The 22525-nt window shown below is 50.6% G+C and overlaps 1 protein-coding gene across 2 annotated transcripts; it reads right to left on the bottom strand.

Moving 5' to 3' along the window:
* Positions 1 to 295: 295 nt before the first annotated feature.
* On the bottom strand, positions 296 to 20839 carry ROPN1L (rhophilin associated tail protein 1 like). 2 transcript variants are annotated; one of them, XM_081231996.1, is made up of 6 exons: positions 20710 to 20745; positions 20226 to 20380; positions 16451 to 16574; positions 15106 to 15267; positions 4428 to 4603; positions 296 to 528 (listed from the first exon to the last, which is right to left on the bottom strand). In XM_081231996.1, exons 2-6 carry the CDS (start codon positions 20354 to 20356, stop codon positions 432 to 434), a joined length of 690 nt encoding a protein of 229 aa, XP_081088122.1. In that variant the 5' UTR covers positions 20357 to 20380; positions 20710 to 20745; the 3' UTR covers positions 296 to 431. The 2 variants fall into 2 exon arrangements, with proteins under 2 accessions (XP_081088122.1, XP_081088123.1); XM_081231997.1 differs by having other exon boundaries at positions 299 to 528; positions 20226 to 20400; positions 20710 to 20839.
* Between the last annotated feature and the right edge of the window lie 1686 nt (positions 20840 to 22525).

The raw sequence follows: 22525 nt of genomic DNA, 5'->3' as shown, positions 1-22525 counted from the left end.
CCAGCCTGTGAGTCCTCCAGGCCCTCCTGTCACAGAGAAGACCCAGCTTCGGCGGAAGACTCTCCTCCCAGGGAGCCTTAGGTGTGGCTGCCAGGGAGCAGAGGGCATCTGCCTTCCTGATGCTCAGGAGTTTTGAAAGAAGAAGAGATACGGCTGATTTTAAACTGCCCATTCCCCTTCCTACTCTGCAGCATCCAAACACTGTTTTACTCAGATCATTTCACTGCTATGAATGTTTTGCATTTAAGGTTCTTAGGAGAACACGGTGAAGAATAACCATTAAATAGGGCCCCACGATGCACTGGTCACATTCCATTACAAGAAAAACTCACACTACATATGCATGTGGTTAATGACAAGTTGTATTTGATGCCAAGGTTTTAAAAAGCACTATTTTGACATTAAAATGTGTTCTTCTCTGTATTAATGGCCTATGTCTTCTGAGTTTTCTTTTCGAGGTTTTCTACATTTTCCTCTTTAGAACGAAGAAAATCTGAAAGTCCTATCATGCCATTCTTTCTAGAGTCTCTAAATTAGAAACAGATAAAGACACTTATTAGTAATTTCTTACTGCACACAATACAATTTTTATGGAATACAGTATAATTTATAAGTTTTACCTTAAAAAATTGATCATTTATGGTCTCAAATCAGTAATTCTTGCCTCTAAAAATAAAGCACTCTATTCTCTTTTACAAAAAATGAACATATCTTTCTAGGTGAAAAACTCAGTACTATGTTTGTAGTTTTTTCTTTATTGACAACTCAAATTTTAGTCACTAGTATAACAAAAGTATATTTCTATTTTAAGCGTTGGTCCAGTAAAACTCAAAGGACTGTCTTAAGTCTATGAAACTTTGGCACTGATAACAGTATATCTTTTGACTTTTTATCTATAGATAAAAGATGGTGAACATTAGTAAATTTCTACTAGCAACTTAGTGGATGTAAAAACACTGAACTGTAACAATGCTGATTTCCCACGTCAGTGGGAAAATGAGAGCTGTCTTGAGGGCTCATATTTAAAAGTAAAAGGAACACAAGTTAGTGGTTCTAAAATATATTTTACCGTAAAAAGGAACCGCCTCTTACGGGCCCAGGGGAGCCACACCTGTGGGAGAGCTTCCCACTGTGGCCGCTTGGCGACGGGCCGGGGAGGATGGGGAGTGGACCACCCTCTGCTCCGGAGCCGGGGAATCCCGTTACTGTCTGTATTTTCAACCACCAGGTTATAAACCCCGACCTCCCAGCCGGCAGTTAAATGCCCTTCTATTTACCTTCGGCCCCTCCCTGTGGAGGTCGAGCCTACCTCCCCGTTCCTGGGCGTGTGAGCTGTACCCGCGTGGGTAGCTGGAGGCCACACTTCACCTCCTCTGTCCCCATCACTCCTCGGAAGTCACCGGTGCCAGGGGCACAGTGACCTCTGTGGCCAGCGTAAGGGACAGCTTTGGGGTCTGCCGCTCTGGACGAGGCCCCTCACTGCCCGCCCCTCCCCCAAGCCTCTCCTGGCGTCCGTTCCCCCGCTTCACTCTTCCTGCTCCAGGTCCTCCTTACTCACTGCCCCCGCGTCAAAAAGGCTGGACTCCCGCTGCCCCACCCTTGGTGCTCTCCTCACACTGGGACGCCCGGCGTCCCCCTGGGAGGACCCCAGTCCGGGTTTGAGCTCCCTGACACGCCCTGCAGCCCCCTCCCCGACCCCGCCACAGGCCCATCAACTCACAAGTCCTGCCGCCCCCAGGTCCTTCCTGGGAGAGACACAAACATCCACTCGGGCGGGGGCCACTTGGGCATGCTGGAAGGCTCCCTCCCCTCACTCCTCACCTCCAATCAGCCACCCAAATCCAGGCAGCACTAAAAAGCCTCTCCCTTCTTTGCCAGCTCTTTTCCAGACCTTGGCAGACGCCTCCTAGCTAGTCCCCTTACACCTGCTGCTCAAGGGGTCTTCTAACCAAAATTCACCACCACGCTCCCTAAGACCTTCTATGGCTCCCTAGTGCCACCAGACATGACCCGAACTCCTTAGAGGCTCCCGTGTCCCGCCATCTCCACCATCCGTGGGGTGCATCCACCCCTGTCCCCCCAGCACTGCTGCGCGTGCAGACACCACCCCAGGCTGCTGGACCCGCCGCATGGCTGTGCTCCACGCACAGCACGGAAGACGGCTTCATGGAGGGACCCAGGGCGGAAGGTGCTACCTCATGGGCAGAGCCCCTTAGGGGAGGCCTCGCTGAGCTGAGGACCTCGGCAGCCCTGCAGATGGGCGGGGTGTCTGAGACCAGGGCAGAGGCCTGGAGTCGGGCGAGCTTTGTCTTCTCCAAACCCAGGGCGGCGTGTGGCTGAAGTGCCGCGGGCGGGAGAGACGCACAGGCAGCGCTCACCAGGCAAACGAGGGTCGGGCAGGGATCAGCCCCTGGGGGCGAGAGGCCGGGAAGGCGTGGCGGGGGCGTGACTCGAGTCATCATTCCCGGGCCGGTGGCCGCCGTCTGGGGAACGGCCGAGCTGGGGAGGTGCAGGCGGGAGAGCCGGTGGGGCCAGAACCAGGGGCAGCAGCGGGTCCCGGGGGGAGGGGTCGGGGGGAAGGGGCTTCCGTCGAGGGTCCCCCACGTCTTGTCCTGACCTAGTGGGGGGACGGTGACGCGGTCCACAAGCGGGGGAGCAGAACTGCGGAGGGGAAGGTCCGGGGGACATGGAGTTCTGTTGGGACGTGTGCAGCGGACCCACCTACACGGCCGAGGAGAGGGCGAGCGGGCGCTGTGACATCCGAGTGTGGAGGTCAGAGGTCAGACAGGGGCCGCGTGCCAGGAGGGGCTGGGGTCCCCGCGGGAAGGGGACAGGGCTCGGAGGCCGGCCACAGCGAGGGGGACAGGAGGGCTCTGGTCAGTGCGCTAGTGGGAGCCGCTCTGGGGCCTGGTCGGGGACGGCAACAGGGGCGGGGGGCGGTCCCCAGGTCAGCGGCTTTAGCAGGACGCCAGGCCCCCCCTCGGGCTCGTTCTCGGTGAGCAGGCGGCACGAGCGGGCTGCACGAGCGGGCGGCACGAGCGGGCGGCACGGGGCGGAGTGGGGGGGGTCAGGAAAGAGGAGGCTCAAGGGAGGGGCGACCGCTGGCAGCGGGCAGATTCCCCTGGGACGGCCGAGGAGAGGGCCAGGGAGTCGTGGTGTCTGGGGAGACGGGGAGGCCCAGGAGGATGAAGGAACCGCGGCCGCCAGACGGAGGTCCGAGAGGTCATTGTGCGGGGCCGGCCGCGGTGCGTGGAGAGGCGGAGAGAGACGGAGGCGCCGCAGTTTCGAGGGGGAGGGGAGAGGGTGCCAAGTCGGTGGATGACGGACCAGAGGGGAAAAAAATGGGAGGACGGGGTCTGGAGGCCCAGTCCGGTGGCGGGTCCTCAAAGGGGTGCGCTTCTGAAGGGAGGAGGGGAGGAAGGGCTTTGGAGGGAGGGACAGGGAAGGCTGAGAGGTCAGCTCCAGGGCACCCCAGACGCGGGCGGTTGGGGACGGTGTAGGGGGCCGGGCCTGGGTGGTGGTGATGGGCCTGCAGGGCGTGGGCTCTCAGGGGCCAGGCGGCGGGGCTGTCACCGTCACCGTCACCAGCTCCCAGCGCTGGCGCTCTCGTGATCTGAACCCCGACTACATCCCGGCACAGAGGCAGCACTGGGAGGCCTGGCAGCCTGGGGCGCTGCCCTCTCATCACGGGCCTCCTCCTCCCGCTTGGCTTGCCCGGAGCAGCACCGTCGCCACCCTTAGAGGGGCGGCCCTCCCCCCGCGTCCCCACCCTTAGAGGGGTGGCCCTCCCCCCGCGTCCACCCCTTAGAGGGGAGGCGCGTCCCCTGCGTCCCCCCCATTAGAGGGGGGGCCCTTCCCCCCGCGTCGCCCCCCTTAGAGGGGAGGCCCTCCCCCCACGTCCCCCCACTTAGATGGGTGGCCCTTTCCCCCGTGTCCCCCCGCCCAGAGGGACGGCCCTCCCCCTGCGTCGCCCCCCTTAGAGGGGTGGCCCTCCCCCCGCGTCCCCCCCCATACACAGGAAGCACAGCACGGGGCGGGGGAGGGCAGGGGGCACGGGGTCGCTCCTCACTCACGCCCTCCACCTGCAGGGACCCATTCGGTGTTTCATTGTTGAGAAATGAATTCTTACTTTTGAACATGCCCCGGTTTTAAACCATGTGACATCCCGTGTTTAAGAATCAAGATGCGTTTTGGATACATGTTTCTTAAGGACGGGATACGTTGTCTCCCCTCTGAAGTCTGCAGAGACCGGCACAGCCTCCGGAGGCCCGGGTATCCTCAGCATCACTAAGTGACACCTCGGGGCACAGCGTGTGCCACCTTCCCTTCTACAAAAGGCCGGATTCGTGGGTACCACTTTATCTGAGAGCAGAGAAGAATGGGAAGAAAGAAGTCGTCCCGCCACCGAAACACCTGCGAGCACTTACATGCTGTCCTTCAGAGAGGAGAGGTAGGACTCCGTGTCTGATGCAGGTATATCCCAGTCGAGTCCCGACAGGTAACGGTAGACGTAGGAGAAAGTCTCAAAGGGGATGCGCGCAGGCCCCGCCTCGGGGTCAGCGGTCAGGATCTCACACAGGTGCTTCATCGCAGTGTTCAATGACTAGAAACACCACAAACCAGGTGGAGAAACGGTTACTACGGGGATTCACTAAACTGAAAGGAAAGACAGCAGCAGAATAAACACCTGAGTACATTTTACAGAAGCTCTCTCAAAAGTACGTTCTCGGTGTGAATTAAGAACTAGGGGAATTTATAATTGCCTTAAGAAAGAAAAAGAAAAGGGTTGATCGAGATGTATAGTAATTGGCCTGAAAAAAATTTGATTCCCAGATTTTATTTATTTATTTATTTATTTATTAAATAGAGTTATTTTATTTATTTATTTATTTTTGTCTGCGTTGGGTCTTCGTTGCTGCATGCAGGCCTTCTCTAGTTGCGGCGAGCGGGGGCTACTCTTCATTGCAGTGCGTGGGCTTCTCATTGCAGTGGCTTCTCTCACTGCGGAGCATGGGCTCTTGGCACGTGGGCTTCAGTAGTTGCGGTACGTGGGCTCAGTAGTTGTGGCTCACGGGCTCTAGAGCGCAGGCTCAGTACTTGTGGTGCACGAGTTTAGTTGCTCTGCAGCATGTGGGATCTTCCCAGACCAAGGATTGAACCCGTGTCTCCTGCAATGGCAGGCGGATTCTCAACCACTGCGCTACCAGGGAGGCCCCCCGATTTTATTTTATGTTAAATGGGAATGACTCTTACAGCAGAAATTAACACAACACTGTAAATCAACTATACCTTAATAGAAAAAAATCTAATGGGAAAAAAATATAAAAGAATTAAAAAAAAATTTTTTTAAATGGGAATGACTTGGGACGTCCCTGGTGGCACTAAAATTGAGCGGCTGCCACTGCAGGGAGGACAGAGCTCAGACAGCAAGCCTAGGAGACAGACTAGAACCCTCCATAGAAGCTCCCGTGGGAATGAATCTGGGCTGCACTCACAAGGAGAAACAGCAAGAAAAAACCAGTGGGATGGCTACAGAGGACAGTCCCCAGGGGTAAGGTGCAGGTTTAGGGAAAGTCCCACGCAGACCTGCTTGACCAGAACAGTGACTGTGGGGGAAGTACATCCCATGGCCTCAGGGACACGCAAAGGGCTGGAGCCAGCTCTGTGTAAATTTTAAACAACACATTCATTCTCTCTCAGTTTCTGCGGGTCAGGAGCCTCGGCACTGCTTCGCCAGGCCCTCTGTGAGGCTCCAATCAGGTGGCAGCCAGGGTTTGGTTCTCATCCAGAGGCTCGACTGGTGAGGGATCCACTTGCAGCTGCCCTTAGGGAAGGGCAGAACTCACTCCCTGGGGCTGTAGGACTGGAAGGGGGCTGGCCTCTTGCTGGCTGTTGGCCGGAGACACCCCTTAGCTCTGAAAGGCTGCCTGCAGTTCCCGACACAGGGGGTCTCCCTGAGGTCCTCTTACAACACGGCAGCTTGCTTCTTCAAGTGCCAGGAGCTGGACCAGGTTCTCATGGTCAATATCAGAGAAAAATCACCTGTGCTTCCGGTAGCAGGAGGGGAAAGGCAGGGGGACTGAAATGAGGTTCTTGCACAGAAGTTGCGAATGGCTGGCACCCTCCACGTCCCAGGGACCCTCTGAGAGCCTGACTTGGCATCTCATTTACTCATTATGGTAACCTCATGAGATGAGGCCAAGGGGGCCCAGAGAGGCTGAGTAACTTGTCCCAGGTAAGCCAGCTGGGACGGGACGCAGGCAGCCAAACTCCTGAGCTCGGGCGTGACCACCACATTCCACCACCGCCAACAGTCACTAGGCTGGCTCGGGGAGCGAGTGACAGAGCTTACACGTGTCTGGATTCCAGGCATTCGGCTGGACCATAGGAACACATCTCCCCCATCGCCATCAGTGGTGACTCGGGGTGTCTGCAAAGCTACCAGCCATGCCCCACCCCGACCGACAGCCCTGCTGAGACAGAATGCACTGGGGCAGGGTTGGGGCAATGGCGCAGCCCTGACATTAGCCCAACTCTGCGGGCAGAACGATGCTCTAGTTAGAAAAATGACAGCATTCATTTCTCCAAGGACCACTGCCCACGCCGGGCCCCCGAAAGGCTGTCCTGAGGGAAGACTTGGTGAAAACGAAATTGTGTATTTTACTGGCTCCTTGCTTGAAACGTCTCAGGGACACATTGCTACATTAGATGCTGCTGTTTTAGCCCACACGGTGGAGGGCAGTCGTCACGAGGGTGGGACCGTGGGGCCTGGGGTGGTGGGAGGAGGTGGCTGACGAGGAGCCTGCACAGGAGTGCTGGGTGACTGAGGTTCCAGGACTTCCGAGGAAGAGCTATTTAAGGAAAAAACACATCAAAGTGTTCTGGCATCACTTCCCTCTGCAAAGGCGAGATGACATTACCAGTGTTGACGTTTCTGACAAAAAGATTTGCAGCAATTTTTACACCCAAAAGGATTCATGAGGCACCTTGCCTGGTTTGGAGACTTTGTTTCCTACAACAGATTTCTCACTTCCTAGGGTTGTGGGCTGTCAGGCTACTTGCTCACCAGCCACAAGGATGGACCCCTCCCTGGCCAGCGCCCCCTTCTCCAACCACCTGCCCATTATTCTCTCATTGGAAATTCGTCCAGGAGGAGGTGGCTGCACTGTATGCAGCCCAGCATGCACGCCTGAGCTGGATCTCAAATCCAAGTGGAGACGCGTGAGAAACATGGGCACTGTGGCCTCCTGAGCATCCCCAGTGCCAGTTCCGTGGGTTGTTCCAGTTTCAGAATTACAGCTGCTCTCGTGACGACACCATGAGCCACCTCACAGCTCCCACCACGTCCCTTTTAGCTGCAGGAAAATAGCAATGTGGACAATACCCTGACTGACCCTTTGAACAGAGTCAGGACCGTGGGGGTCTCTCTCCTGCCCTGTGGCCTGAGCTCAGGGTCACACAGCAGCACTGACTCCAAATCTCAGTTTTAAAAAGCCTGTGACACAGAATTAAAATGAAAAGGGAGAAGTAACAACTGACACTGCAGAAATACAAAGGATCATGAGAGATTACCAGAAGCAACTCTATGCCAATAAAATGGACAACCTGGAAGAAATGGACAAATTCTTAGAAAAGCACAACCTTCCAAGACTGAACCAGGAAGAAATAGAAAATATAAACAGACTAACCACAAGCACTGAAATTGAAACTGTGATTAAAAATCTTCCAACAGGGCTTCCCTGGTGGCACAGTGGTTGAGAGTCCGCCTGCCGATGCAGGGGACCTGGGTTCGTGCCCCGGTCTGGGAGGATCCCACATGCCACAGAGCAGCTGGGCCCGGCAGCTGGGCCCGGCTGCTGGGCCATGGCCGCTGGGCCTGTGCGTCCGGGGCCTGTGCTCTGTGGCGGGAGAGGCCGCAGCGGTGGGAGGCCCGCGTACCGAAAAAAAAAAAAAAAAAAAAAAAAAATCTTCCAACAAACAAAAGCCCAGGACGAGATGGCTTCACAGGCATATTCTATCAAACATTTAGAGAAGAGCTAACACCTATCCTTCTCAAAATCTTCCAAAATATAGCAGAGGGAGAGACACTCCCAAACTCATTCTACGAGGCCACCATCACCCTGATACCAAAACCAGACAAAGATGTTAAAAAAAAGAAAACTACAGGCCAATATCACTAACGAACATAGATGCAAAAGTCCTCAACAAAATACTAGCAAACAGAATCCAGCAGCACATTAAAAGGATCATACACCATGATCAAGTGGGGTTTACCCCAGGAATGCAAGGATTCTTCAATATACACAAATCAATCAACGTGATACACCATATTAACAAACTGAAGGAGAAAAACCATATGATCATCTCAATAGATGCAGAAAAAGCTTTCGACAAAATTCAACACCCATTTATGATAAAAACTCTCCAGAAAGGAGGCATAGAGGGAACTGACCTCAACATAATAAAGGCCTTTTATGACAAACCCAGGGCCAACATCGTTCTCAATGGTGAAAAACGGAAATAATTTCCACTAAGATCGGGAACAAGACAAGGTTGCCCACTCTCACCACTATGATTCAACATAGTTTTGGAAGTTTTAGCCACAGCAATCAGAGAATAAAAAGAAATAAAAGGAATCCAAACCGGAAAAGAAGTAAAGCTGTCACTGTTTGCAGATGACATGATGCTATACATAGAGAACCCTAAAGATGCTACCAGAAAACTACTAGAGCTAATCAATGAATTTGGTAAAGTAGCAGGATACAAAATTAATGCACAGAAATCTCCTGCATTCCTATACACTAATGATGAAAAATCTGAAAGAGAAATTAAGGAAACACTCCAATTTACCACTGCAACAAAAAGAATAAAATACCTAGGAATAAATCTACCTAGGGAGACAAAAGACCTGTATGCAGAAAACTATAAGACACTGATGAAAGAAATTAAAGATGATACAAACAGATGGAGAGATATACCATGTTCTTGGATTGGAAGAATCAACATTGTGAAAATGACTCTACTACCCAAAGCAATCTACAGATTCAATGCAATCCTTATCAAACTACCACTGGCATTTTTCACAGAACTAGAACAAAGAATTTCACAATCTGTATGGAAACACAAAAGACCCCGAATAGCCAAAGCAATCTTGAGAACGAAAAATGGAGCTGGAGGAATCAGGCTCCCTGACTTCAAACTATGCTACAAAGCTACAGTAATCAAGACAGTATGGTACTGGCACAAAAACAGAAATATAGATTGATGGAACAGGATAGAAAGCCCAGAGATAAACCCATGCACATATGGTCACCTTACCTTTGATAAAGGAGGCAAGAATATACAGTGGAGAAAAGACAGCTTCTTCAATAAGTGGTGCTGGGAAAACTGGACAGCTACATGTAAAAGAATGAAATTAGAACACTCCCTAACACCATACACAAAAATAAACTCAAAATGGATTAAACACCTAAATGTAAGGCCAGACACTATAAAGCTCTCAGAGGAAAACATAGGCAGAACACTATGACATAAATCACAGCATGATGCTTTTTGACCCACCTCCTAGAGAAATGGAAATAAAAACAAAAATAAACAAATGGGACCTAAGGAAACTTAAAAGCTTTTGCATAGCAAAGGAAACCATAAGCAAGATGAAAAGACAACCCTCAGAATGGGAGAAAATATTTGCAAATTAAGCAACTGACAAAGGATTAATCTCCAAAATATACAAGGAGCTCATGAGCTCAATATCAAAAAAACAAACAACCCAATCCAAAAGTGGGCAGAAGACCTAAATAGACATTTTTCTAAAGAAGATATACAGATTGCCAAGAAACATATGAAAGGCCACTCAACATCACTAATCATTAGAGAAATGCAAATCAAAACTACAATGAGGTATCACCTCACACCGGTCAGAATGGCCATCATCAAAAAATCTACAAACAATAAATGCTGGAGAGGGTGTGGAGAAAAGGGAACCCCCTAGCACTGTTGGTGGGAACGTAAATTGACACAGCCACTATGGAAAACACTATGGAGGTTCCTTAAAGAACTAAAAATAGAACTACCATATGACCCAGCAATCCCACTACTGGGCATATACCCTGAGAAAACCATAATTCAAAGAGTCATGTACCACAATGTTCATTGCAGCTCTATTTACAATAGCCAGGACATGGAAGCAACCTGAGTGTCCATCGACAGATGAATGGATAAAGAAGATGTGGCACATATATACAATGGAATATTACTCTCCATAAAAAGAAACGAAATTAAGTTATTTCTAGTGAGGTGGGTGGACCTAGAGTCTGCCATACAGAGTGAAGTAAGTCAGAAAGGGAAAAACAAATACCGTATGCTAACACATACATATGGAATCTAAAAAAAAAAAATGGTTCTGAAGAACCTAGGGTAGGACAGGAATAAAGACACAGACGTAGAGAATGGACTTGAGGATATGGGGAAGGGGAAGGGTAAGCTGGGACAAAGTGAGAGAGTGGCATGGACATATATACACTACCAAATGTAAAATAGATAGCTAGTGGGAAGCAGCCGTATAGCACAGGGAGATCAGCTCGGTGCTGTGTGACCACCTAGAGGGGTGGATAGGGCGGGTGGGAGGGAGGGAGACGCAAGAGGGAGGGGATATGGCGATATATGTATACGTATAGCTGATTCACTTTGTTATACAGCAGAAACTAACACAATAATGTAAAGCAATTATACTCCAATCAAGATGTTAAAAAAAAACAAAAATTAAAAAGCCTGCAACCCTTTTCGTTTCCTTATCCTCTCAGCTTTCCTAATTTACAACGTTGTCCTGGGGCTTATGGCCGGTGCCGGAGGGAGACACACATTCTCCGGTTGGCCGGACATGGTGCTGGAGTGAAGCCAGTCCATCAGGCTGAAAGGACGGAGGGAGGGGCTACCAGGCCCAGCAACCGCCCTTCCCCACAGAGGAGACGCTCAGCCTGGGGGGCAGTGAGCCCAGGCGCCCACGATCAGCTGCCTCGTCAGCAGAGGCAGCTCCTAAACGTGCCTGCGGCTGGACGCCTGCACTCACGTCAGGGCCACATCTCTGCACTGGCCGCAGGGGTGGGCATCTCAGAATGGGCTCGAGAGGCCCAGCGGGACCCCGAATGGGGGGCCCTGGGGAGAGCGGCCGGGAGCGAGCCAGGTGCTGCCTGCAGCGCACAGGGCATCTCAACGGGTCACAGACAGTGGACTCAACGGGCGGAGTGGACGCCGTGGCGTGGACGGGGCAGCAGGAGTCGCTGTGGGGCGTGCGGGCCGAGCGACCAGACTGCAGCTGGGCGCGGGTGCGGGTCTGAGATGTCCAGAGCCAGAGCTGTTGGGAGGCTGACACAAAGATTTCCGGGGTGCGGATCACGTGAGGATATAAAACGGTATCAGTGGGAAGGAGTTGACCCTCTGACACGGTGTCCCAGCCTGAGGGCGGCGCGCTCCCTGGGCTACAGGGACATCCTCAGGGGCCCCTCCGTTCCCCGCGTCTACCGGTAGCGGCATCGCCGGAGCCCGTGGTCTGAGTCCGGATGCTGCCCAACCACCTCCACCTGCGGTGCCGAGCCTCCGCCCACAGCTCGCCACCCTGCGATTCGGAGAACAGGACTGTCCTCCAAGGACTGCTGGGAGGACTAAAGAGAAAACAGACAAAGGGCTCCGAACATTCCCGCGCCTGGTGAGAACCCTAGAAACGCTGGCCGTTCGTAAGCAGTACGTTCTGATGGGAAATTACGTGACACGCGCGTATGCGGGCAGCCGTACACACGGAGGGGCGCTCTTGTCAATGAAGTGCAAAGGCTTCTCAAACCCGAACCAGAGGCAGGCGGGTAGTTCGTCATTACGGGCTTTGTCAGTCGCGTGTGGATGCAGTGGGGACTTGGGCCACAACGTTTTTACATTCCAAAAAAGATCTCCGTGCTTTAAAAAGCCGATGAAAAATGTTGATCCACCTCTTTAACGCTTAGGATCACTGATGGGGCTGCAGAGACCTAAGGTGAAGGTCACAACACACACTTGTTTTCGCTTCGCCCGGCAAGGGAGAGGTGCCCACAGACACGGCCAGCCCCCAACGCTCCCCCACCCCGTTGGAAGCTTCGATGTGAGAACCAGAGCGGCGCTCGGGGCTTCGAGGATGTACCGGACGTCCCTCCACGGGCAGGGGGCGTCGGGATGCTCGGCGCTCAGGGCGAGGCCCACGCAAGGCCACACCGACAAACGTCCGTGGAAGGAAGGAAGGGTGAATGACGCGTGTGGCTCAGACATCTGAGGTTCCAGTCTTTGCAGAGAACTTGGTTCATCTGACTAGAGTGGCTCCGAAGAGCAACTGAAGAGCCACAAGCCGTGAGACGCCGTGGAGTGGACGGGGCAGCAGGAGTCGCTACGACACGTCCAGGCAGAGCGACCGGCGTCCCATTTCACAGCAGTCCTGTGTGTGATGAGGGGGACGGCAGTGACCCACGAGAACTTCCTCCTCCTCATCTCGCTTCACTTCTTCATCTGCTCCTTTTTGAAGGTTTTCTTTTTAAGCGTAAAGACAAATGCTAAGATGCCAAACTAGATGAAGAAGCGTCTCCCAGAAGTCACAGCACTGCGCTCCGGGGGCATCTCCAAGCTACCCCACCAACGCGGGCACTCGGTGCATCAACAAAACAAGTGTCGCCTTGGGCCTGGCTCCTCCTGGCCCCCGTGGACCCAGAGCACGGCTGTTAGCCCTGCACTTGGGGTATGGGGGGTGGGCAGGCCAGGGCAGAGCTGGCACCTCAGGCTGCGAACTTTGCCTGGATATGAAAGTATGAAAGGTTCCCGCTTTCCACAGTGAGAAGGGGGCCACTGGCACCAGGAGAGAGTCAGAGGCCAACAGCAAAGACTCCTGGCAGAGGTGGCTTACTCAGGGGACAGGGCAGGGTCCCGCGCTGGCTGACGGGGATCAGTGACACGTTCTAGGAAGGACAGAGAAGCGTGTGTGCTGCCACCCTGTCCCCTCCCCAGTAGTCACTTCAGAAAGGAAGCTCCGTCCTTAACAAATGTCTCCATCGAGTGTCACACCCCACACACGGTAAGAGGTCTTATCGTGCAAAACAGGCTTGGTTTGGTTTGAAATCTAGTGGCTGATTCTCCTGATTAGGGAGGTAGAAATTACAAAGGTGGATCCCCAAATATGAAATAGTCTAATGTCTCATCATTATAAAAATCTAAATTTCACAACTAAGTTTAGAGGAGCAAACCATAAAATCAAATATTAGCTATTAATTTTATATTATTAAAATCTTGCTTCCAGAGTTCCAGATGAACAAAGCCAAATAAAATTTCCTCCAGTGGGGCTTCCCTGGTGGCACAGTGGTTGAGAATCTGCCTGCCAGTGCAGGGGACACGGGTTCAAGCCCTGGCCCGGGAACGTCCCACATGCTGCAGAGCAGCTAAGCCTGTGCGTCACAACTACTGAGCCCGTGTGCCACAACTACTGAGCCCGTGAGCCATAACTACTGAGTCTGCATGCCTCAACTACTGAATCCCACGCACCTAGAGCCCGTGCTCCGCAACAAGAGAAGCCACCACCATGAGAAGCCCGCGCGCAGCAACGAAGACCCAACGTAGCCAAAAATAAATAAAAATAAATAAATTTATCTTAAAAAAAATTTCCTCCAATAAAACCCCGCTGGGATTCTCCCTGGTGGCCTCTGAGCCTAGAGGAGGGAACTTGGTCTGAGGTGTCCAGCCCAGGGCTGACCGCTGTCTCTATGGCTGACCGGAAACACTGCCTGTAGGCAGGTACACAGGAAAAGGGAGCGACCAGCCTAACACCCGACTTTACTGGGGTTTCAGAGGTTCTCGCTGGGACCATTAACAGAACCAGTAAATTGCACTGTATTCACACAGCAGAGGAGATGAATGAACCACAGTGTCTGTAATGATACAGATGAATAAACAGAAACCTACTTGGGAAAGAAAAAGAGTTCCAGAAGATTAGTAACAACATAAAGTTAAAACCAACTAAAATTAAATGATGCATTTCTTGGGGTCCATCTGGGATCCATGGGAAGCGTGAGACCAGGGGAGCTGATGCTTCAGGTGTGGGCAGCAGGGGGACGGGGTGGAGGTTAGCTGCAGGTGGTTAGTTGTGTCAGTGGTCACGTGAGGTAGTGCTACATAAAGTAATTCTTAAAAGTTTAAACAGAATTAAGGAGGCTGATGCGTGGACCCGAGATGAGGGCACCCCATGAAGTGAGGACTAAGAGTTAGCCAGTTAGGTGCTCTGGGGTCCAAAGACTGAAGGGAGAGGGTAGCAAACTTTGCTCGTCTCTGCAGTAAAGGGAGCTAGCTCTCTTTTCTCAACCCCTTTCTTCACAAACTTAAAGTGGTAACTCTCCCTGCACTTGAGCCCTGTGTCTCACAGGGTGACTCAAATACTAAGGCTAAAGAGAGATTCTAGACTTCCACCCCTCCCTACCACACCCGCCTCCCTTAAGGAACGTCTGTGTCTTCATTCCTTTTTCTTTTTCGTCTTCTTCTTTTTTTTTTTTTTTTTGGCCGAGCCACCTGGCTTGTGGGATGATCATAATTCCCCAACCAGGGATCAAACCCATGCACCCTGCAGTGGAAGTGTGGAGTCTTAACCACTGGACCACCAGGGAATTCTTCATTCCTAAGTTATACTTTTTAACATCAGCAAGGTATCTACAGTATTAGTTACTAATAACAGATTTTAACTAAAATAGAAAGTAATTTTATGCCTCTTTGCACAGATGAGGGCAACATATTATCATTTACCAAGTGACATGTAGTTTAATAAAAGTCACTGATGCATTCTCTTCCAAAAACTAAGCACATTTTAACAGTATCTATATGGTTTGTCTACTGTAAACATCTTTTAAATTGAGGCATTCATAAGTACTTAACTTCTGTAAACTAAAGTAACTATAAGCCTAAATACAATAAACATATGGAAAAAATTGCCTTTCTAAGACAAGATTACTAAAGTAATGAAAGTGTTCCTTCAGTTACTGAAACACCTAAATTATTTTTAAGCCAGGCCTATGATCACACAGAGTTATTAATATGCTATTTATAGGTACGTACCCCACCAAGCATGCTGCATCCAAGTGCTAAAAATTTTATCCCCTCGATCTTGTTTTCGCAAGGATCCAACTGCAAGAGAGCTCTGAATTTTTCTACTGGCAGGCACAGATTTTTCCATTTCTGCTCAAGATCTGCTAATTCCACATATTCCTTGTGGCTACACTGTTTAGAAAACACAGCATGACACAATCTACGTAAGTTTTAAAGCCCCAAGAAGTAATATAACGCTCTTGAAGACTTAAACAGAGCACACATCCCCTTTCAAAGATGAACTCTGAATTCACTGCACCATTAGCCCTGGGGAGGGGAGCGGGGGATGTGTGTGTCTGGGGACAGGGGGTGCACAGGCAGAGAGGGGGGCTGGGAACCAGAGACTGGCAACAAGTTACTTCTCAAGAGAAAAAAGGACTGGGAAACAAACATGGCCTAATGTTATGACTTAATAAAATGGACACACAGACATGGCGTACATGATTCTCTATTGTCTGCCTGAAATACTTCACAATACAGATAACACTTCAATAAATCAAATAAAATCCAACCCTGAAACATGCTAACAGGTAAATCTCAACAGTGACAATAAATTGATTCCTTCTACTCTTGTAGACAACTTTATGAACATTGGTAACTCCTGTGGACTGCTAGCAATATTCTGCGTGAAAGAGGTTTGAGCAAATTTAGCGTCTCTTCCTGAACTACCCCTTGCAGTGGATATTCGTTGTCCCTTAAACTAGACATGGGAAAATCTAGAAAAACTAGAAATGGGAAAATCTCGTTTCCAGAAGTCACCACATCCCGAAGAGGGACACAGGACTTGGAGATGTACAACGGGGACGAGTCGCTTTAAAACTCAGGGTTATACCACTGATGCTGTTTTTAGCAACACAGCCCAATCATTCAGATAAAATACGCTTTCTATGAACTTTCCAAGTGAGATGGTGGGTCTCGAGGGCTCTCAGGAGGGCTGGAAGCCAGACGCCCAAGGGCAATCTGTCTTTCAGATGAAGAAGGTGGCAGATTATCACGTTAGCATAGTTTTTATAAACACATATTTCAAGAAGGAGCTTGCAACTCCCATGTCTAAAATTTCGTATTTTCAGATCTTTTTTTTTAGTCTAGCAGCCTCTTGCATCTTAATTTGGTATTTAAAAGAAATTATATTTCTATATAATCATGAATAGCTATCTTGGGTTCTTTAAACCAGAGGAAGGCCCTGAATCCAAGATTCCTTCTTTGAATAAACCTTGAAGGTTTACTGCAGGGAAAGCGGGGCTTGCATGGACTGTGGAGCTTTTTCTGCGGCGCTTTATCGCAAGTTCAGCTGACTGATAGCAAACTCTTGTACCTGCTTGTGCAAAACTTTAAGAAGTCCTTGAGTCAGGCCTGCGTCTGTTTTCTGAGTGGCCACGGGCATTTCGATTCTGTCTTTTACAGGAAGTGGATCTCCTCTTGACAAAGCTGAAAAATACCTAACAACGACAGACATCTCTGAAGGCTCATCAGCACACAACCAGCCACTAAATTCATGCACTTGTGTCAATGAACCCAGAGGGTGACAGTGATGAGGGAGGACAGTGCTGGGTCCCCTGGCCCAGCTCCTGTCCCGGCTCCTCCGCTCAGCTCTCCGACTTCACCTCCACCTGTGCCTCAGTTTCTCTGTCTGCACAGCATGGACAATGGCAGCCCCGGTCTCAGGACCCCCATAACAGGTGCTACACTTATCCAGCGAACGCCATCAGAGTCCTGAGACTGCCAGAGGAGGTGGAGGTCGGGGCCCCGCATGACCGGAGTGCAAGGTCATGGTCCGTCATGCCACTTTGACAGTTGGGGGGGCTTGGCCCTGCTTTTTGAGGGGCTTGATTTCAAGCATCTCTGTGCCTATTCAGCTCTAAGGCACCCGGAGCAGGGAAATCACTGTTTGGCTAAGTCAGGTGCGGACCTCCCCCTACCCTTCACTTTTCCTGCCTGGTTTTGTTTGTTTGTTTTAAGTATTTTTTCCCTTAATTGTTCCTTTCTGGGACATGGATATTACTGCTTAAATTGGGAATAAGCTGGGGCACAGAGACAGTTTGGGGCAACAAGTCAGGAGGGGGTGTACACCTGGGCTCTGGCTGGAGGGGTCAGGGTGCCAGGCAGGGTCCTTCTGCAAAACTCACTCCCCTTGGGCACGTGTCAGCCGGGGCCGCCGGCTGAAGCCACATCATTTGCTGCCCCCATGACTTTACCTCCATCAAAGAAATGACATATCCAGGAAAACAAAACACTAAATCATCCAGGGCCACAGGTAATAATTTAAAAGATATGAGTAATGATGGTTACCAAAGGGGAAATGGTGGGGCGGGGGAGATAAACTAGGAGCTTCGGATTAACATACACACTACTCTATGTAAAACAGATACCAACAAGGACCTACTGTAGAGCACAGGGAACTCTGCTCAATATTCTGTAATAACCTATACAGGTAAAGAATCTGAAAAAGAATGGATGGATGTATACGTAGAACTGAATCACTTTGCTGTACAGCAGAAACTAACACAACACTGTAAATCAGTTCTACTCCAATAAACTTTTTAAAAAAGATATGAGTAAATAGAGACATCTCTGATGTAACAAAATGTAGATAAATAGGTATTTGTTAGGCTAACAGACGTTTTATATCTCATCCCTTTCTTCTCTCTCCATTCCTCAAATTCGACTTTGTTTTCATGCTTTTAGGACAAGTCCAGTCATATTTCGTGAATTTAATAGTCTGAGAGAAAGCTAAAAGGCAGGCAGTTAGACAAACATGGACTGAAGACCTAAGGAGCCAGGTTGAGGGGGTGCTTCGCTTTGCCATGTTGTTCCTAATTAGGGTTTTCAACGATTTCGCGGACTTTCCTCCTCACCACCCGTCAAACCAATCATCAGGCTCGGCCCAGCCTGTAGAGCAGCGCCCCTTCCTCAGGAAGGCACTGGCAGCGTCTGGAAGCACTTCTGGTTGCCACAAGTTGGGGTGGATGGTGCTTCTGGCACCTGGTGGGGGCAGGTCAGCAGGCCACTAAGGACCCTCTAATCCACAGGACAGCCCCACACCCCCCAAAGAGATGTCGCTCCAAAGCAGCAATAGAGCCGAGGCGGAGGAAGCCTGCCTGAGCGGCCAGGCCAACTTGTGTCACATGCCCTCGAGTATAAGGTGCACGTGAGCACAAGCCTTCAGGACTCAATGACATAATCATGTACAGCCAATTAGCCACTGCGTCGTGGCAGAGGCTGGGGGTGAGGCTCGTCTGAGAAGCACCCTCCCCTGAATGCCTGCTGGAACCTTCCACAGCAGTCACTTCCAGACGCACCCTGGCTTTCTGCTTTACCTTCTGCTGCTTCTCCCTTCCTGTCGTGGCCCTCGTGTTATACGCTGTTTCCTCTTCTGTCTTGTCTTAACCCCAATCGCTACGAAATCTTTCAAAGACCAATTCACCCTCTTCTCAACGACATCTCTCCCTAACAGATTCTGTTCTGAGAGAGTTGGGACACATGACTAATGCTTGCTTTTCCTCCTAAACTCCAAAACTGCTCTTAAGAGTAATTAGCTGCATGGAACATTCAGAAATTTCTTGATTAAGCCTTTTAAATTAAAGTGAAGCTTAAAATAGTTGTCTCTAAAGTGTTACCAAATATAATGTTCCAAGAAAAAAAAAAGATTAAATCTTGGAATGTTTGGTAGAGAACAAATAAACTCTTATGAATCAGTTTTATCTCTTATTTAGTCTTGAATAACGGTTAATACTAGAGGCCACAATTTTGGGCAAGAACCTTGAGAGAGTCTTTCAGAAGCAATAGACAGAAGCATTTGTCAGAAGGCAAAGGGCTGGATTAACCAGTAGCCTCTTGTGGTAGGTGCAATAAGGGCCCCAAAGATATCCTGGTCCTAATCCTGGAAGCTGTGGATCTTCTTTTACACGGTAACAGGGAGTTTGCAGATGTGAGTGAGGGTTTTGAGACGTGAAAATCATCCTGGATTATCTGGATGGTTCCTAAATGCAATCACAAGTGTCCCTAGAAGAGGGAGGCAGCGGTAGATGTGAGAATGCCACAGTATTGGTGATGGAGGTATGCCACGAGCCAAACAATGCAAGGAATGCAGCTCTAGAAGCTGGAAAAGGCAAGGGGAGGGGTCAGACTCTCCCTAGAACCTCCAGAGAGAGCAAAGTCCCACCAATATCTTGACTGTAGCCTGGGGAAACTGATTTTGGACTTTTGACTTCCAGAACTGTAAGAGAATAAATATTTCTTGTTTTAAGCCAACATGTTTGGTGGTTATATGTTAACAGCAGTCATAAGAAACTAAATTCACTTTGGTCCTACGGTTTAGGGAAGGTCAGCAAAATTTGACACGCTAGTTACTAAAAAATATTAAGTTAAATTTATACTGATTCTTGGGACCACAAAATTGAGTTTCTGAGTCAATTTGTTTACTGAAAAAGGACAAAGAGCCTTCCTATAAAATCAACAGGGTTTATTTGAATGGTTCTAAGGTCTGTTGAGTTGTGACTTTTAAATTATTAATGTCTGTTCCTGGAAATGGTTAGAATGTTTGCTGCAAGAAACTGCGAAGGCTCATGTGTTGTGAATTAAGCTGTGCAGAGTTTGACCTTATAGCAGCCTTGGGATGGTTACCCCAACGTGAACCAGCCCTTCTGGTTCCAGTAAACTCAATAGGTACCTAATCCTGGAGGATTCTCTGAAGGCAAGGAACATAATCATAAGATTCCTCCTTGTAAAAATCATTTCACCAGTAAAGAAACTGTGATAGTTTGTAACACAATGCAGAAACATTTTACCCAGTGTAACTGCTTTACAAATTTTACTCTACCTGCATAAATAACACTCTCCAACAATGGAGCTGTCATTGCTTTGTAGATAAGTGAGCATTTTGCAGTAATTTCTGGTCTCGTGGTCAATAAACCATGATGTTTCCTAGATAGATACTTCGGTGTAGATACCACCAATGCTAAAATTAAAGTTTTGCCGGTACCCTAAGTGTCCCGAGCGTTGGACCACTGGTCCAGGAAGGAGGATTCACTAGGCACGACTGGGCACGGGGACGGGCCGGCTCTCCCAGGCGCTGGCCCTGGGGCGCTTACCCCGCGGACCACTGCAGCACGTCGGTGGGCTGGGTGCGGATCGCAGCCTTGGTGAACTGCTTCAGGATGTCCGGCAGTTCCGGGGGAATGTGGATCTGCTGCGCGCAGAACATGGTGTCGGGAAGCGGCATCGCTCTCCGCAGACCAGGACCAAGCTGGGAAGAATCAAGGTGTGCTGCGGAGCGAGAAAGGGCGGGTTGGTCAGCCTGAGGAGCGGGGGAGACGCGACGGCCACGGGGCTCAGGGGCCGGGGTCCCGGGTCCGGAGTTTGGAGCCTGGCGGGGGACAGGGGTCTGGGGCGGGACCGAGGTCCGGGATCCCGAACCAGGTCGGGGTTCCGGGTTTAAACGGGGCCAGGCCTGGCCGCCCGCCTTTCCCCGGGTTTCGGGTGGGGCCGGGGCCAGGGCCCGGCCGGAATCTTAGGTTTGGGGGCGGGCCGACAGGCCGGCTTCGTGAGGCGCGGACGGCCGACGAGGGCTCTTACCGCTCCTCCTCGGGCTCCTCGGAAAATGAGGACCGACCGCCAGTTCTAGCAACGGCCGCGACCTGGCAACTGGAGCGCAAACCGCCGCTACTGCTTCGTAGCGGTATCCAGGCAACCGAGACACGCGCGGGCCCTGCCCCTCTGGCGTCGCGCACGCGCACAGGCCCCGAGCCGCAGCCGGCCCCTGGCCAGTGCTGGAGGCGGGGGCGGAACGCGCCTGAGCAGTGTGGCTTCGGCGCCCCCTCTGCCTTAACAGATAGCTCACAGCTGCACGAGCGGAACATTTCCTTTAGGAAAGGGCCTTTTGATAGATTTCCCACTGCCAAATGTGAGCGGCGAATTCACAAACGACCCCCCCCCTTCCTTTGCACGGTCTCCGTGAAGCTCTGGAACGAGATGCCTCGTGTCCTCCAAGGTAGGAAGCCATTAAAGTCCTGGAGGCTGGTGTGTGCGCGCAGCACGGGCCTCCCTGAAGGAATCTGGACCCTGCCTTCCCAGACTGCTTCGTTATCCTGCACGCGCCCCTATCCGTCTGTCCTAGACGTGTCTGTCCTAGACGTGTCTGACCTCGACGCCTTCGCACGCGCTGTTCCCGTGGCCCAATCGGCACCACTTAGTGAACTCATTGGCAGTTCAAGAGCCACTTAAGAGTTTAGACAGTGGGCAGTTTCCAGCTAAAAGAAGATTCTATTTAACTTGTTTTCCTAAGTAAGATAGGACGGTTGAGCCAATCTAATCGGGTCTAGGAGAAAATAAGCTACCTTTTCCGATACAATAGTTTTGGGTCCAAGGGTAGGAGAAACTGTTCCATTCTGGTGGATGCTGACCAGCGCAGCGTACAAGGTGTGAATCCTATCTAGTTTAGGGGTCTCCTGGCTGGCTGCTGCAGCTGCCCTTAACACCCACACTGAATGAAACAGGCCCTGAGACCCACCTCACCTTGCTCACCTCTCGACACGAAGGTGAAGAACTAGAATGAGCTGTCTCCAGGAGGGGCCAGTGACAAGCCCTCCTTCCTTCCCTAGAAGTATCAAGCCCCAAACACAACTTCTCTACTGGGCAACTTACCTACCAAATGACACACACGTTTCCAAATTAACAGCATTAGCAAAACTGAAAATAGGCACTATTTAATGTTGATGACGATATGGGAAAACGAGGAATCTCATACACTGATGAGTGTTCATTATTACATTTGGGGGCAATTTGGCACTTTAAATATGTTTGATGATTTAGCAGTCTTCTAGGAATTTATCCTACAGAAATACTGGTAAAGTAATATGGACAAAATGTTTACTATAGCATGTAATAAAATGGGTTAACCAATTGCCTTTCAGAAAACTTAAATCATAATCTTATCCACACAATGGAATACAATACAGCTAAAAGTTTTAAATGGGATAGCTACTTATGTACTGACACAAAAAGATACTCAGGGGCTTCCCTGGTGGCGCAGTGGTTGAGAGTCCGCCTGCCGATGCAGGAGACACGGGTTCGTACCCCGGTCCGGGAAGATACCACATGCCACAGAGCGGCTAGGCCCGTAAGCCATGGCCGCTGAGCCTGCGCATCCGGAGCCTGTGCTCCGCAACGGGAGAGGCCACAACAGTGAGAGGCCCGCGTACAGCAAAAAAAAAAAAAAAAAAAGCTCAGAAATATAAAGTGAAAGAAGCCCCCTGCAGAGCAGTCCTGGGCACGTACCACCCGTGTTGATAAGAGCATCAGTGAACGAATGCTTATGCAGAGCACAGTCTGGAGGCAAACACCAAGCTACCTCACCGCTGGAGGATGGCTTTCGGGTTTTATTTTAACCATA

The sequence above is a fragment of the Mesoplodon bidens genome (genome assembly GCF_964165515.1).
Source record: "Mesoplodon bidens genome assembly, chromosome: 4".
In the NCBI taxonomy this organism is placed as follows: domain Eukaryota; kingdom Metazoa; phylum Chordata; class Mammalia; order Artiodactyla; family Ziphiidae; genus Mesoplodon; species Mesoplodon bidens.
Note: the sequence above shows the minus strand (reverse complement) of the source record. Positions and strands in the feature narration are given on the sequence as shown.